The sequence below is a fragment of the Myotis nattereri genome, assembly GCF_964212035.1.
Source record: "Myotis nattereri genome assembly, chromosome: 9".
NCBI lineage: Eukaryota > Metazoa > Chordata > Mammalia > Chiroptera > Vespertilionidae > Myotis > Myotis nattereri.
Genome location: NC_138084.1, coordinates 42,159,572 through 42,172,720, shown reverse-complemented (window position 1 = coordinate 42,172,720; position 13,149 = coordinate 42,159,572). Strand labels below are relative to the sequence as shown.

At 53.6% G+C, this 13,149-nt stretch overlaps 1 protein-coding gene across 1 annotated transcript; it reads right to left on the bottom strand.

Moving 5' to 3' along the window:
- Positions 1 to 7,484: 7,484 nt before the first annotated feature.
- ART5 (ADP-ribosyltransferase 5) lies at positions 7,485 to 10,246 on the bottom strand (the record flags this gene model as incomplete). Its single annotated transcript, XM_081098670.1, has 4 exons — positions 9,948 to 10,246; positions 8,338 to 9,067; positions 7,701 to 7,733; positions 7,485 to 7,615 (listed from the first exon to the last, which is right to left on the bottom strand). Exons 1-4 carry the CDS (start codon positions 10,005 to 10,007, stop codon positions 7,485 to 7,487), a joined length of 954 nt encoding a protein of 317 aa, XP_080954796.1. The 5' UTR covers positions 10,008 to 10,246.
- Between the last annotated feature and the right edge of the window lie 2,903 nt (positions 10,247 to 13,149).

Below are 13,149 nucleotides of genomic sequence, written 5' to 3'. Positions count from 1 at the left end.
GTCATAACATCTCATGCGGCTTCTTCATAGCACTTGCCACAATTAAAAATGTTGCTATAGCCCCAGCTGGTTTGGCTCGGTGGATAGAGCGTCGGCTTGCGGACTGAAGGGTCCCAGGTTCAATTCCAGTCAAGAGTACATGCCCGGGTTGCGGGCTCGATCCCCAGTGGGGGGCATGCAGGAGGCAGCCGATCAATGATTCTCTCTCATCATTGATATATCTAGCTCCCTCTCCCTCTTCCTTCCTCTCTGAAATCAATAAAAATATATTTTTAAAAAAATGTTGCTATAGCCCTAGCCAGTTTAGCTCAGTGGAGAGAGCGTTGGCCCCTGGACTGAAGGGTCCTGAGTTCAATTCCGGACAAGGGCACATACTTCAGTTGCAGGCTCAATCCCTGGCCCTGGTCCGGGCACGTGCAGAAGGCAACCAATCAATGTTTCTCTGTCTCTCCCTCTCCCTTCCATTCTCTCTAAAAGTCAATAGGAAAATATCCTAGAGTGAGGATTAACAAAATAAATAAACAATGAAAGAGATCTTTTTTAAAATGTTGCTATAATTAGTGTCCGTCTCACCCCCTATTCCCACCCTAGAACATAAGGTCCTGGAAGACAGGGACCGTGCTTGTCTTGTTCATGGCTGTACCCTTAGCATCTATGGCACTACTATGTGCTCAGTTAATACTGATTGAAAGAATGAAAGCTGGAGCTCAGAAATGGCAAGTGTCTATGAGCCAGGGTGTTCCAGGGGCTTCATGGAAGCAGAACGCCTTTGGTTGGGTTTGGGAGCGGGAGAAGGAGAGTGTCTGGGTGGCACTCAGGTTCATCTCCCACCCCTCCCATCCTACCCTTTGTCCCAGCATGCCAGTTTCAATGGGACATTCCAGGGTCTGTTCTGGACCATGTTTGGCATGGTGGAGAGTAGCGTGGTCGACACGCCTCAGTTTTGGTGCCTGAGTTTGTGGGCCGGGCTCTCTATGGCATCTTTACCATCATCATGGTCATTGTGCTGCTCAACATGCTCATTGCCATGATCACCCAAGTTTTCCTCTCGGCCTCATTTTCCTCATCTGCAAAATGAGGGTCCTAGTAATGCTGTTAGCTTCTCCATGTGACAAGACTAGTGCTCTTTCCACTGTATGGTTGGGAGGAAGGGTGCATTTCAGAAAAGTAGACGGGAACATGAAAAGGGAAAGGGAAGGATATGAATAGGTTAGGGTTAATGGCTGGAGAAATGCCTGGGCAGGAATTGAATGTCAGAAGGATAAAAATAATGGGGAGGAAGAGAGGAGAGCAGGACACAGGCAGGGGAAATGGGGGTGATGGGCCAGAATGGAGATTAAAATGGGAGAAGATGCCCTGGCTGGTGTGGCTCGGTTGTTTGGGGATCATCCCGTGCACCAGAAGGTTACCATTTCTGGTCAGGGCACATGCCTGGGTTGCAGGCTCGATCCCCTATAGAGGCTGCGCAGGAGGCAGCTGATCTATGTTCCGCTCTCATAGATGTTTCTCTACCTCTCTCTTCCTCTCTCTCTAAAAATCAATAATGATATTATTTTTTTAATCCTCACCAGAGTTTATTTCTTTCCACTGACTTTTCAGAGACAGTGGAAGGGAAGAAGGAGAGGGAGAAAGAGAGAGGGAGAGAGTTTGAGAGACATCGACGTGAGAGAGACACATCGATCGGGATCAAACCTGCAACCGAGGTATATGCCCTTGACCGGGAACTGAACCCAAGACCCCCTGATCCACAGGCTGATGCTCCAACCATTGAGCAAAGTGGCCAGGGCTCAATCCCATTATTATTATTTTTTTAATGGAGAGAAAAAAGTCATTGGCACCTTGAGCAGAAGAGATGTGAGGATGGGGGAAACGAGGTAGACTGAGTGGGCAGGAGGACTGGGTATCAAAGTGGTCCTTTCAGAGCCCCTACCTGCTGGCCCACAGGATGATGCCGATGTGGAATGGAACTTTGCTCGCTCCGAGCTCTACCTGTCCTGCTTCCAAGAGGACCTGACCCTGCCTGTGCCCTTCAACAGCCTGCTCTCCCCCAAGGCCGTTTTCTACCTCCTCAGGGATGACCTCAGAGCTCTCACTTCCAACCCAGCACCCAGCACCATCACCCCACCTCCTGTCCCCACTTCCCTAGACCCTGTCCTCTGAACAACTTCTCCCCGCCACCTAAATCTCTCAGGAGAATTTTCTGGTTTGTTTGCTCTTGCTGCTCCTGCTGCAAATCCAAGAAGCCACACTATCCCGCAACCCCCACCTTTGTGAGTACCTCCACATCAGGCCTGACTTCACCTGTACTGTCTCTTCCATCCATTTGTCTGCACACCCTGGCTTGTCTGTCTTTGCAGGTGTGTTCCCTGGAAAGCCTATTCCTAATTCCTGCTCTCACACAGGCCTGTCTTTCCCTCTCCCTGGCTCTGGTCGTTTCCTAAATTTCCAACCCTGTCATCCAGCTTAAACAGAAGTCCATGCCCCTCTCCTCCCCAGTCACCAACACCCTGTGAGCTCCAGACAAATCTTTTTGCCATAAACTGGGCAAGACATGTTTTAATGTTTTTTTAAAAAACCCACAAAAAAAATGTTAAGAAGCTGAGGGAAAAGTGCCCCACAAACTGGGAATTAGAAGGCTGACAGAGGCTTAAGAGAGGAGGCCAGACCTCCAAGGAGCTCACACACCTCTCCTTATCTGCCCTCCAACTCAGTCTGGCTTGGCATGGGAGTCCCTACCTAATGTATTTATTTTTATTTTTATTGATTGATTGCTTTTAGAGAGAGCGAGAGGAAGGGGAGCGAGAAAAGGAAGAGAGAGAGAGAGAGAGAGAGAGAGAGAGAGAGAGAGACTGACTTGTTATTCCATTTATTCATGCATTCATTGGTTGATTCTTACATGTGCCCTGACCGGGGATTGAACCTGCAACGTTGGCATATCGGGACGACATTCCAACCATATGAGCTGCCCCATATGCCAGAGGAGCCCTTCCCTAATTCAGACAGTATTACTGCCAGGTCTAGCTATTCCCCTTAAAACGTGTTACCTGCGGATCTCTCTAAGCAAGGGTCTCCAGGTCAGCACTACAGGGCAACGGGCCAACTCTGGAGCTCCGAGGTCCCTGGATCCCCAGGTGAGGAAGGCCTTCCCTTATCTGGTTGGTCAATAGTTTGTTCAACAAACATTCACTAAGCACCTGTACTGGAAACAAAGGTATGCATACTGGTGGTCCCTCCAGGTGCTGACAGTCTAGAGTAGCAGAAGGAAACAAACTAATTGTACAGGACGCCCACCAGCCTATGATGGAAGGAAGCACAGGGGGCTGTGAGAGCAGAGGAGAGGGCCCAGCCCCCGCCCCAGAATCAGGGAGCTTCCTCGAGACCTAGAGGGCAGGACAGAATCCTGAAGGATCAACAGGAGGTTGGTGGGGCAACATGGAGGAGAGGGAGTTCTAGGCACGGGGAACAGCATGTACAAAAGCTTGGAGAAAACACGACACTTGCGAGAAACTCAATGCCTGAGGTCCCCAGTTCCCACCACATCCTGGCTCCAGGCTCCCCGGCCCAGACACCTCGGTCACCCTCCTGGAGCGCTGATCCAAATTCTGGGAGTATCACCCTTTCCCCCTGGCACTTCCTGGGCCTGTCCAGGCTGCCTGATGCCTATTTGCAGACCACATGTCAGGGCTGCTTCCACGCGAGGGTGAAACTCGGCTACTTCACCCGAGGTCGGATTCAGTTCTCTGGGCATGTGTCCAGTTCTGGTTGGGCAGAGTCACTGTGTCCTGCAGGGTCCCCCCATAGCAGCCAGCTGGGGGTCTCCCCATTCCTCCACTGAGGTCCCACCCTTCTTGAAGCTACCCCACCTCCTGGCCTGCTCTCTGATGACCCGCCCAGCGGTCCCTTCCCACTTATCCTGCATCCTCAGGTTGGCCTCCCAAAGTTCTTATTCTTTATTTTACACAAGGAAAAGGCTTTCTATGACCTGTAGCTGAAAGGGCCCATCATTCTCTCTCACACTTCTGCCTGTCCCATCTCTGCAATTCCATATCTCCTTTTCAAATATTTAATAAAATGCTCTGCTTTTTTATATCATAAAAGTAAATATGCAAACTATAAAATATTCAGAGAGAGGATAAAACTAGAGGAATAAAAATAATTATTTTCTAAATATTTAGGGGGCCCCTACTCCATATTCCTCCTCCTGGAAAGGAGGCATTATTACCATCTCCATTTCAAATTTGGAAACACTCAGGCCTAAAGAAGTTGAGGAAGTTGCCTGAGGCACACAGCTGCTCAGCACTGGGATTTCAGCCCCTGTTCTTTGAGTCCAGCCTACTCTCTCTACCTCTACTCTCTCTCTCTCAAGTCTCTGCCCCCTATGGCCTACTTGCCCTCCTGGTACTATGCTGAGGCCTAAAACTGGACCCAGAACCATTCAAATTTGCATGATGATTTCCGTGTTTATACACGAGCAGGTGCCTCCCCAAATCCCCTGCAGAGTTTGGATTAACTCAACTCAGGAAAACCAAGGTTGGGATGGTGGCAGGAGAGCGAGCTCAACTCTGCCCTGCTCAACATTTCTGTCTCTGCCCACTCACCGCTCCACCTCCCAACCCTCACCCCACCACCCAACTCCTGGCCTCCATCCTTCTACATTCCAGGACTGCACCAGGATCTAGACGTGTGGCCTTAGGGACAGAAAAGTCTGCACCAACTTGGTCTCCATCCTTCATTGCCTGGGGGAGGGAGCAGTGACTAAAGAAAGGCTGGCCTGGAGAATCTCCCTCACCCTCCTGTCTTTCCATCCCAGGCCAACCCTGGGGCAGGGGCAGGGGCAGGGCCTGGGGAGGGAGAGTGTGGATCTACACCTTTGAGTCATCAAGGCCCTGGTCCAGTGCTACATAGAGACTGCCCGGGGGGAGTTCGAGGTTGGTTGCTCACCTCTGAGCCTTCCCTATTTCTGTTCCTTGCTGGCTGGAATAAATGCACCATACCCAGACTCACACCCCTTGTCCATCCTGCAGTCACATGTGACCCCATCCTACCTGCACTTAGAAGCCACAGCCTGCACAGTGTGGCCCCTTGCCCTCAATTACCCTCTGAACCATTTAGTTATTCTTTTCATTTCATTTATGTGTTCACTTATGCTCATCTATCCCTTAGTCATTTTACTCATATACTTAGTTCATTAGTCATTCACTTATTCATTCACTAGAGGCCCGGTGCACGAAAATTCGTGCACTCAGGGGGAAGGTCCCTCAGCCCGGCCTGCACCTTCTTGCAGTTTGGGACCCCTCAGGGGATGTCTACTTGCCAGATTAGGCCCAATCCCTGGGGGATCAGGCCTAAGCTGGCAGTCAAACATCCCTCTGGCAGCCCAGGAGCTCTTAGGGGATGTCTGACTAACGGCTTAGGCCCACTCCCCACAGGGACATCCTTAGAGCTGCCACGGATCCCGGATCCCACTGCCACCACTGCTGTGCTGGCCAGTCATGAGCTGGTTTCTGGCTGAGCAGTCCTCCCTCTGTGAAGTGCACTGACCACCAGGGAGCAGCTCCAGCATTGAGTGTCTTCCATGGTGGTCAGTACGTGTCATAGTAACTGCCGTTAGGGTCAATTTGCATATTATCCTTTTATTATATAGGATTCGATCAACATTCATAGCCATGCCCCCTTTGCCCCAGGCCCTGTCTTGGAGGGAGGGGGACTGTAGAGCAGGGACACATAGGAAGCTTTCAGTCTGGTGAGGAAGATAAAATCGTCTTATTAGGCAGAAGGTGCTTTGCTAAGAGAAACCCAAAGGTGAGACCCAAAGGCGAGAAGGAGCCTACCATTTGAGAGGCTCATGGGAAGGAAGAGGGACAGCATACCAGAAGTTGAGAAAGAGGAGGTGGAATCTGAACTCGACCCTGAGGATGGCTACGCGTGGACCGGTGTAGATGGGGAAGAGAGCTGACAGGGCAGATGCACAAATCTCTACCTGTTAAACACTTTCCCATCCTTAGGGCTCTTGATCCCATCGCTGGACCACAGACTTTCCTTCTTTGTATCTTTTAAACTCACCACCACCTGGCCCCACTCATATTCATCTGCCCCAGACTCCACCTACCTACTAGACCCCCTTCAGAGAGAAAGGGCGAGGGAGGGAGGAATAGAAACATCAATCTCATTTCTCCCCTAGGAGCCCCAAGCATGATGTCCCCTGGGGGTCTGTGGAGGATAGAAGTGGTACAAGGCAGGTTCATCTTCTGAGGGACTTCCAATCAATACTTCCCCCGCCCCATCCTCCCACAGACCTGGGCCACAGACTAACAGGCTGACCGAGACTGTCTCTTGACAGCAGAGTGAGGTAGCTGGTGTGCAGTGGACTCTGGCAGAGGAAGGGTCACCCGAGTGTGCAACAGCTTCCAAAACCTGGGGCCTCCCATCCCTGAGACCCCAGAGCTGACAGTGCCAGGGATTGCGGGGACCCAGATATCTTCAGAAACTGGGCTTCAAGATGCTGGAGGAGGTGGGTCTCCAGCACCTGGAAAGTCTGGTCCCTGCCCACCACCCCCGCGGTTCCCTGCCCACCTTCCCCCCACCAGCTCATGTGCTGGTGCATACGCAGCAAGAATCAGAGGGGGCTGGGGACCTGCTTAGAAGGAAGATCTGGGAACCAAGGAGGATTCTTGCTGCAGTGGGAGGGCTCCTTCTGTGGCTGACTAGGGCAGCTACATGCTGAGGGTGGGGGTCATCTTGTAGGAGCCTGCACTGCATTCCTCACCTCGATAAGGTTTCTGTTCAGGATGTCAGATACCTCCAGGGTGTATGAGAATCGCTGTCTCTTCATGTTTTATGACCCCTTCCCTCCCCCAAAACAGACCCTTGTGGGAGCAGGGCAGAGAGAAATGGTTTGTTCTGGGGCCTCAAGTATCTTGGGCTTAGGATCCTACCTTGAGTTCCTTCAGCTCTTTAGTGCAAAGAGTTCTGGACTGCGAGGCAGGGGGCCTGGTTTCAACACTAACTCCTGACCTTGAGCAAGTCGCTTTCCTCCTTGGCTTTGCCTTCCTCATCTGACGAATGAGCCGAGGAATCCATCTGTCCCCTTCCTGCCTTCAGGATGTTGAGAGGAACCTCGGGCTGTTAAAGCTTCTGGGTGTGACAGGGGTCTGCACAGGGGACCATGTCTAATAGAGAGAAAGAAGTCATTCTTTTAAGTCCCTCAGTCCTGCAAGGCCAGAGCAGGGCAGATGGTCCAGTCTCATGGAATAAACTGATCATGAAATTCGATGTCACCACACTCCAACACTGTTTAATCAAGAGGTCATCACAGCACTACCTTTACTTGTCCCAGGGAGTCTCCACCCTTCCATGGCCTCAGATTCCCCCACATCGTGGTTGGGGAGATGGCTTCTAGGGCTGGGTCTGAAACCATGTTCTTGCTTCTGGAGGCTGCTCGAAGGCCCCCTTCTTCATATGAAGGTCAACAGTTCGCAGGACTCCTAAGTGGTAGGCATTGAACTTTCAAGGGCCCAGCTCCCGAGAGCTGGAACCCCATGGGGGCCAAGTGTAGGGTCTTCCAGGAGAGCAGAAAGAAGGCCCTGTTGGACAGTGGGTCTGGCTGCCCCCCCTGCTGGAGAGAGAAGAAAAGAAGGTGAGGGGCCAGTAGGGCCAGGAGGAGTCAAAGCAGCGAAGGGAGGGGAAGGAGGGCAACTCACTTGGTACAGACATACAGCCCCGCCTCTTCTCCCCTGGAATAGACAGCTTGGTGAGCCTTCATGTAGACAGACCCTCACACTCCAAACGCCCCTTCCCACCAGGCTCTGGCACTGGCCATTCCCCTTCTCAATCCATCTTTCCCTTCCCCTAAATGCAAACTTCTGGCTTCCTTTCCTCCTCCTTACCCCAGGAAATCTTCCCAGATAGCCTATCCATCCCTGCTCCCTGCCTAGCCCCAGTCACTGCTCCATTCTGTCCCTGCCTCCCCACTTGAGAATAGCACAGATGTATCTTGTGGACCCGTTAAGCCCAGGGCCTCCTGAGATCCAAAGCAGCATTCCTGTCACTTCCCTCTCCTTGCTGATCCCCTGGACTGGGCTCTTTTGCTCTATTAGACTCTATAGCACATGGAACCTTTTGAGCACATTTACAGAATCATTTGAGACTATGCACAGATCTGGAAAACACTGACAGGACCTTCTAAGAGCTGGTAAGACCTAAGTCACGGAGAACCGTAACTGCAGCTGACTTCTACCTTTAACCAACTAGATCTCCTGAAGGTCCTGGGGATCGATAGGGACATCTTGGCTTATTTCACCCTCTTTGCCAGTCCTGCTTCCCTCATGCACAGCTCACCACCCAGATAGGCGCAGTTAAAGTGGCTGCAGGTCTTATTTTGGCTCCAGAGAGTCACTAGGCTCCGGGCTCCATCTTGGGAGAACCTGGTGACCAAGAAGACTTCGTGGGGAGGGATCAGCACCTCGCGCTCCTTGGGAAAAACAGACAGGGCCTCGATGGGGGCCCCAAAACAAGTCCTTAGGGAGAAGAAGGTGGCATTACCAAACCTGAGGGCCACTGCCTCATCCAGGGAGCTGGAGGCAAACTGGCCCAAGCGGATAGAGTCCCCCAACCTCTTGGGTTCAAAGCGAAGGGTGCCTACACCTCGGAACACCACCTGCCCAGCTCCCCTGCTGCAGCCCTTGCTCCCCTGTAGCAACTGCAGGGCCCGGGTCAGGTAGAAATGCAGGGCCTTGAAGGGGAAGTGCCTCATGTAGTGCTCCCGGGAGACACCGCCTGTCTGCACCGCCTGGTTCAGCTCCCAGTACAGGTTGTTAGATGAGTTGGTGTAGACCATGATGGCGATTCCGTGCTGGGATTTGAAGCCAGGGGGCAGTGTGAGCCCTCGCTGCTTCTGTTCCCAGGCCTCCTGGGCTGCCTCCCAGGATTCCCGCAGCAGCGCATGGCGGGCCATCTCCTCCTTCAGCAGAAGGGCTGCCTTCTCCTCCATCTCCTCTGCGCAGCCCACATAGGCATCATCGAAGGTGTCTGGAGCCAGGCCCAGGAGCAGGATGGGAACAGCCTGGGCCTAATGTGGTAAGGAAGAGAGGAGCCACACAGGAAAGGGTATAAATTCAGAGCATTGGACAGGGACCTGGTGGCAGATCAGTTCGGAGTCACAAAATCTCATTTTTTTATGCCCAAATAACTGGTGTATACAATTTGGCAAGAGCCCAAGGGCTTAAATAACACAGGCACTGGAGTCAGAGATGGGTTCATCACCTACTAGCTTTGGGATCTTGGCCAGTCTCTTAACTCTTCCGGGCTTCAGGTTCTCCACCTATAAATGCATACTTCCAACCCCATAGGGTTATTATGAAGCTACAACCTAAAAGGGGTCATCTTGTCATTAAAGAGGTCCCCACACTCAGAGTGAAGGGGGGCTAGCTGGCTTCCAAGCGCTCTTCTGGCTCTAAGACTCATTGTGCAGATGATGCACAGATGTGCCACTGTGTCCCAATTACCTGACCCACCCCCTCCTCAGACTCTTTCCCTCCCATGCAGTGCTCAGCCACCACACCAAATCCCTGTCAGCTCTGAGACTCCGAGTGTTCTCCCGCGGTCACCCCCAGACCTGGGGAGGGGTGGGGAGGAGCCCTGGTCCCGGGGTGGCCCAACCCACTTTGCCTAGACTGAACCTGAGACGGGAAATTGGGGGTGAGGAAGTTAGAGGCCCTTCCTCGGGAGGGATGAGCATGAGGGAAGGAGGATCACAGGAGGATCAGTGGGTGAAGATGGGGGTTCCGGTAGAGGCGATGGGAACTGGGGGCTCCCTGCAGGGAGGAAGGCTGCAGAGAGGAAGAGGATTAAGAGGACCGGGGTCTTAGAGAACGGTCCCTGGGAGAGATTTTTGAGGAGTTCGCCCCCCAGCTCTTTCCTGTGTGGCAGGGGATGGTTCCCCCAGTTACCTGCCAGAAGGCGTGAAGGCCCAGGCAGCTGAGGGTGAGCAGCAGAGCAGCCTGCATCATCTCTGGGGGAGACAGGAGAGCGAGGTCCGGAGGCGGGTGGGATCAGCGGCAGCGGTGCAGCCTTGGCGTCAGCGGCTGGAGGAGGAGACCCACACCGGTTCTTCTGTAGAGCGAAGAGGGTCCAGGACGCGGGGCCCTGGCCTGGGCGGGGCCAAGGGAGTGGTCAGGGCTTGGGTATCACTGTCTCCGCCCCCCCCCCCCCCCCCCAGCCCCAAGTCTCGGCTCCTCCGACTCCCGGATGCCCCTACACTCCGTGCCTCTGCCCAGATAACTTTCTGCCGTGGTCCAGGTGATCTGACTCCACCTGGCGAGGGGCGGGGCAGGGACCTGGCACCCACCTGGAGGTCACGGAGGCCGAGAGAGCGGGAAGGTGTGGTCAGGCCGGCGGGTGCCGGTTGGTCGGTGTCTGGACGGGCGGGCGGGCTGGTCCCGGGAACCCAGCGGACCCGCTGAGTCCCACAGCTAACTATAGCCCCCGGCAGTAACCCAACACCTCTCTTGCCCAACGACAGACGCCGTGTCCGGGGAGCAGGAGGGGTGAGGAAGGGGCTGAACGGCTGACTCCCCTTCCCAAACTGCGAGTTCTTTCTCCAGGACCCTCTTTGGGGCCACGCAATTCCAGGGCTGGGGGAGGGAGCTGGTGAGACTTGGCCTCTCCCTCAGGGCTGCCTAACCCGGTAGCCAGGCCCTTAGGCCTGGGAACCCACCGAGGGCCGCCCCCCTCCCCCACCCCGGCAGGTCAGCATTTGCGTACTCGCTGATTTGCATGCAATTTGCATACGGTTCCCTCTTTAGGGCCCCCACCCCTCCCTTCTCTTCATCCCCCTTCTCTGTCGGGAGGGTTGGACCAGATGCAGAGCTCTCAGTTTCAGATCCTCAAGGTCCAGCCCGACCCCCGCCCAGTCCCGTGTTTATAAACACAGCCTTTCCCCTCCCCTCCTGTGGGCCAGTCTATAAATAACCTGGCGCTGAGCTTCGGACGCCCAGTCAGAGGGAATGGGGGAACGGGCCAGCCGAGGAATCAGTAAGCAGCTCTGGGAAGAACTTTCTGAGGGCCTGAGCCTCTGGGGGCGAGAGAGGTACGCCCCCAGAATGGCCAGAGGAGTTGGGGTTCCTGACTGTCAGGACTGAAGAGGCTGCCCACTTCCTGCTGGGCCGAGGTGGGCATGGAGATTAGACTGACCCCAGGCTTCCGTCCTAGTCTAGTCTGGCTCATTAGTTCAGCCCCATCCCCTCAGATACCAACCAAATAAAAAATTCCCTTCACCTCAAATCCTGCTTTTTCTAAAAAGCCTTTCTGCAGACGAATAAGGAAGGTGAACTGTGTTTGGGCTTGGGTGAAGGCGGGAGGTGGAAAGAGTGGCATTTCAGCCCAGCTGGCGTGGCTCAGCAGTTGAGCTCACATCGACCTATGAACCAGGAGGTCACGATTCAATTCCCAGTCAGGGCACATAGCCGGGTTGCAGGCTTGGTCCCTGGTGGGGGGCATGCAGGAGGCAGCCAATCAATGATTCTCTCTCATCATTGATGTTTCTATCTCTCCCTCTCCTTTCCTCTCTGAAATTAAAAAAGAAAAGAAAGAAAAGAAAAAAGAGTGGCATCCCAAAAAGCAAGAATGCTTCTCAGGCAGCAGCTTCAAGACAAGTCCTTCTGCCCCTCCAAAGCGACTGGCCACACCCAAGGTCCCCTCGATTAGAAGAAAATCAGAAGCCGCTCTACTGTTGAGCATTCTGTGAAAAGCAGCATCTGCTTCCATACCCTGCCTGCCGGGAGGGACTGGAGCGTTTGCTGTTGCTGGAACGGGAGACACTGTCTGGGACAGTAAGGCCTGCTGAGACCGTTCCTGGGAACAGGTCTAATGGGATCATGGCTTTGTCCTCTCTCCACTCTCTGGTTTGGGGAATTGTTCCCAAGACTTGGAAACCCAAGAAAGGCCCCAAGAGAGGGAGTCAAATCTAGCCATTGAACAGGTCCAGAGTGAGGCAGGAAGTCCTCCAAGATTACATGGCAAATCGGCGCTGGAGCTGGGACCCAGACCCAGCCTTCTTGAACTTGGAATCTCTCCTTCACCTTAGGTGAGTCTCCATGCTCACCTGAAAGGAACAAACCTGAGGGGATGTTCTCTGAGGCCAGGGGTGCTGAGCCCAGGACCAAATCTAGTCAGGAGGCTGCTGTTCCAGCCTGGAGCCTCCATGCTCCTGCCTACCTTGTCTCTAGCTTCAGGGATCCCCTTTTTTTATGGGGAGAGCACTGGCCCAGGACAGACTGGGCAGAGGCTAGTGTTCCTGAGCCTGGAGGAGATATCCAGAAATAGATGGGGGAGTGTCACCTTTCTGAGCAGCTGTGTGGGGGAGGTACAGTATAAAGGAGGAACCTGCCCGCCCCCTCCCAGGCGGCCATCACAGGAGACCAACACCAGCTTCCCTGCCCTGGAGAAGCCCTAGGTAAGGGGCATGCCACCCTCTCCCGGCACTGGGCAGGGTATTTTTTAGGGGAAATTCGGGGTTTTCATGGTGGTGTTTTAGGGATGATTGGGACAAGTTTTAGGGAGTCTTTTACCTTAGTCGGTTGTATCTGTCTCTCCTACTTCTGAAGGCTGGAAGTCCAAGGTCAGGGTGCTAGCACCACCAGGTGAAGGCTCCGCCCTGGATCACAGCCCATACCTTTTCACTGTGCTCACAGGGTGGAAGGGGGCTCTGTGGGGTCTCTTTTATTAGAACACTAATCCCATTCAAGTAGGCTCCGCCCTCAGGAACTAATCACCCCCCAAAGGCTCCACTTTCTAATACCATCACACAGACATCAGGATCCCAACATGTGAATTTTGGGGGGACACAACATGCAGGCCATAGTACCTTTGGTTGAGAGGTTTGGAACCACTGGGGAATTTGGGGGTTCCTGGGGAGACATATAAACTCACATCCCCAGAGAGGATTGTTCAGCGAGGGCCTGAATAAGGGGAAACTGACAAGAAGTGTTCTGAGCAGATGAGGACAGAAGGGCAGCTGGGATATGAAAAAGTGCCTGGTGCCTCCACTTCCTTGACTCCCAAGCCTCCCAGTTACTCTGGCCCCCCCACTCCATTTGCCCACAACACTGGTCCCCAAAGTCATTGATCCACCTGCTTGCACTGGTCTACCTT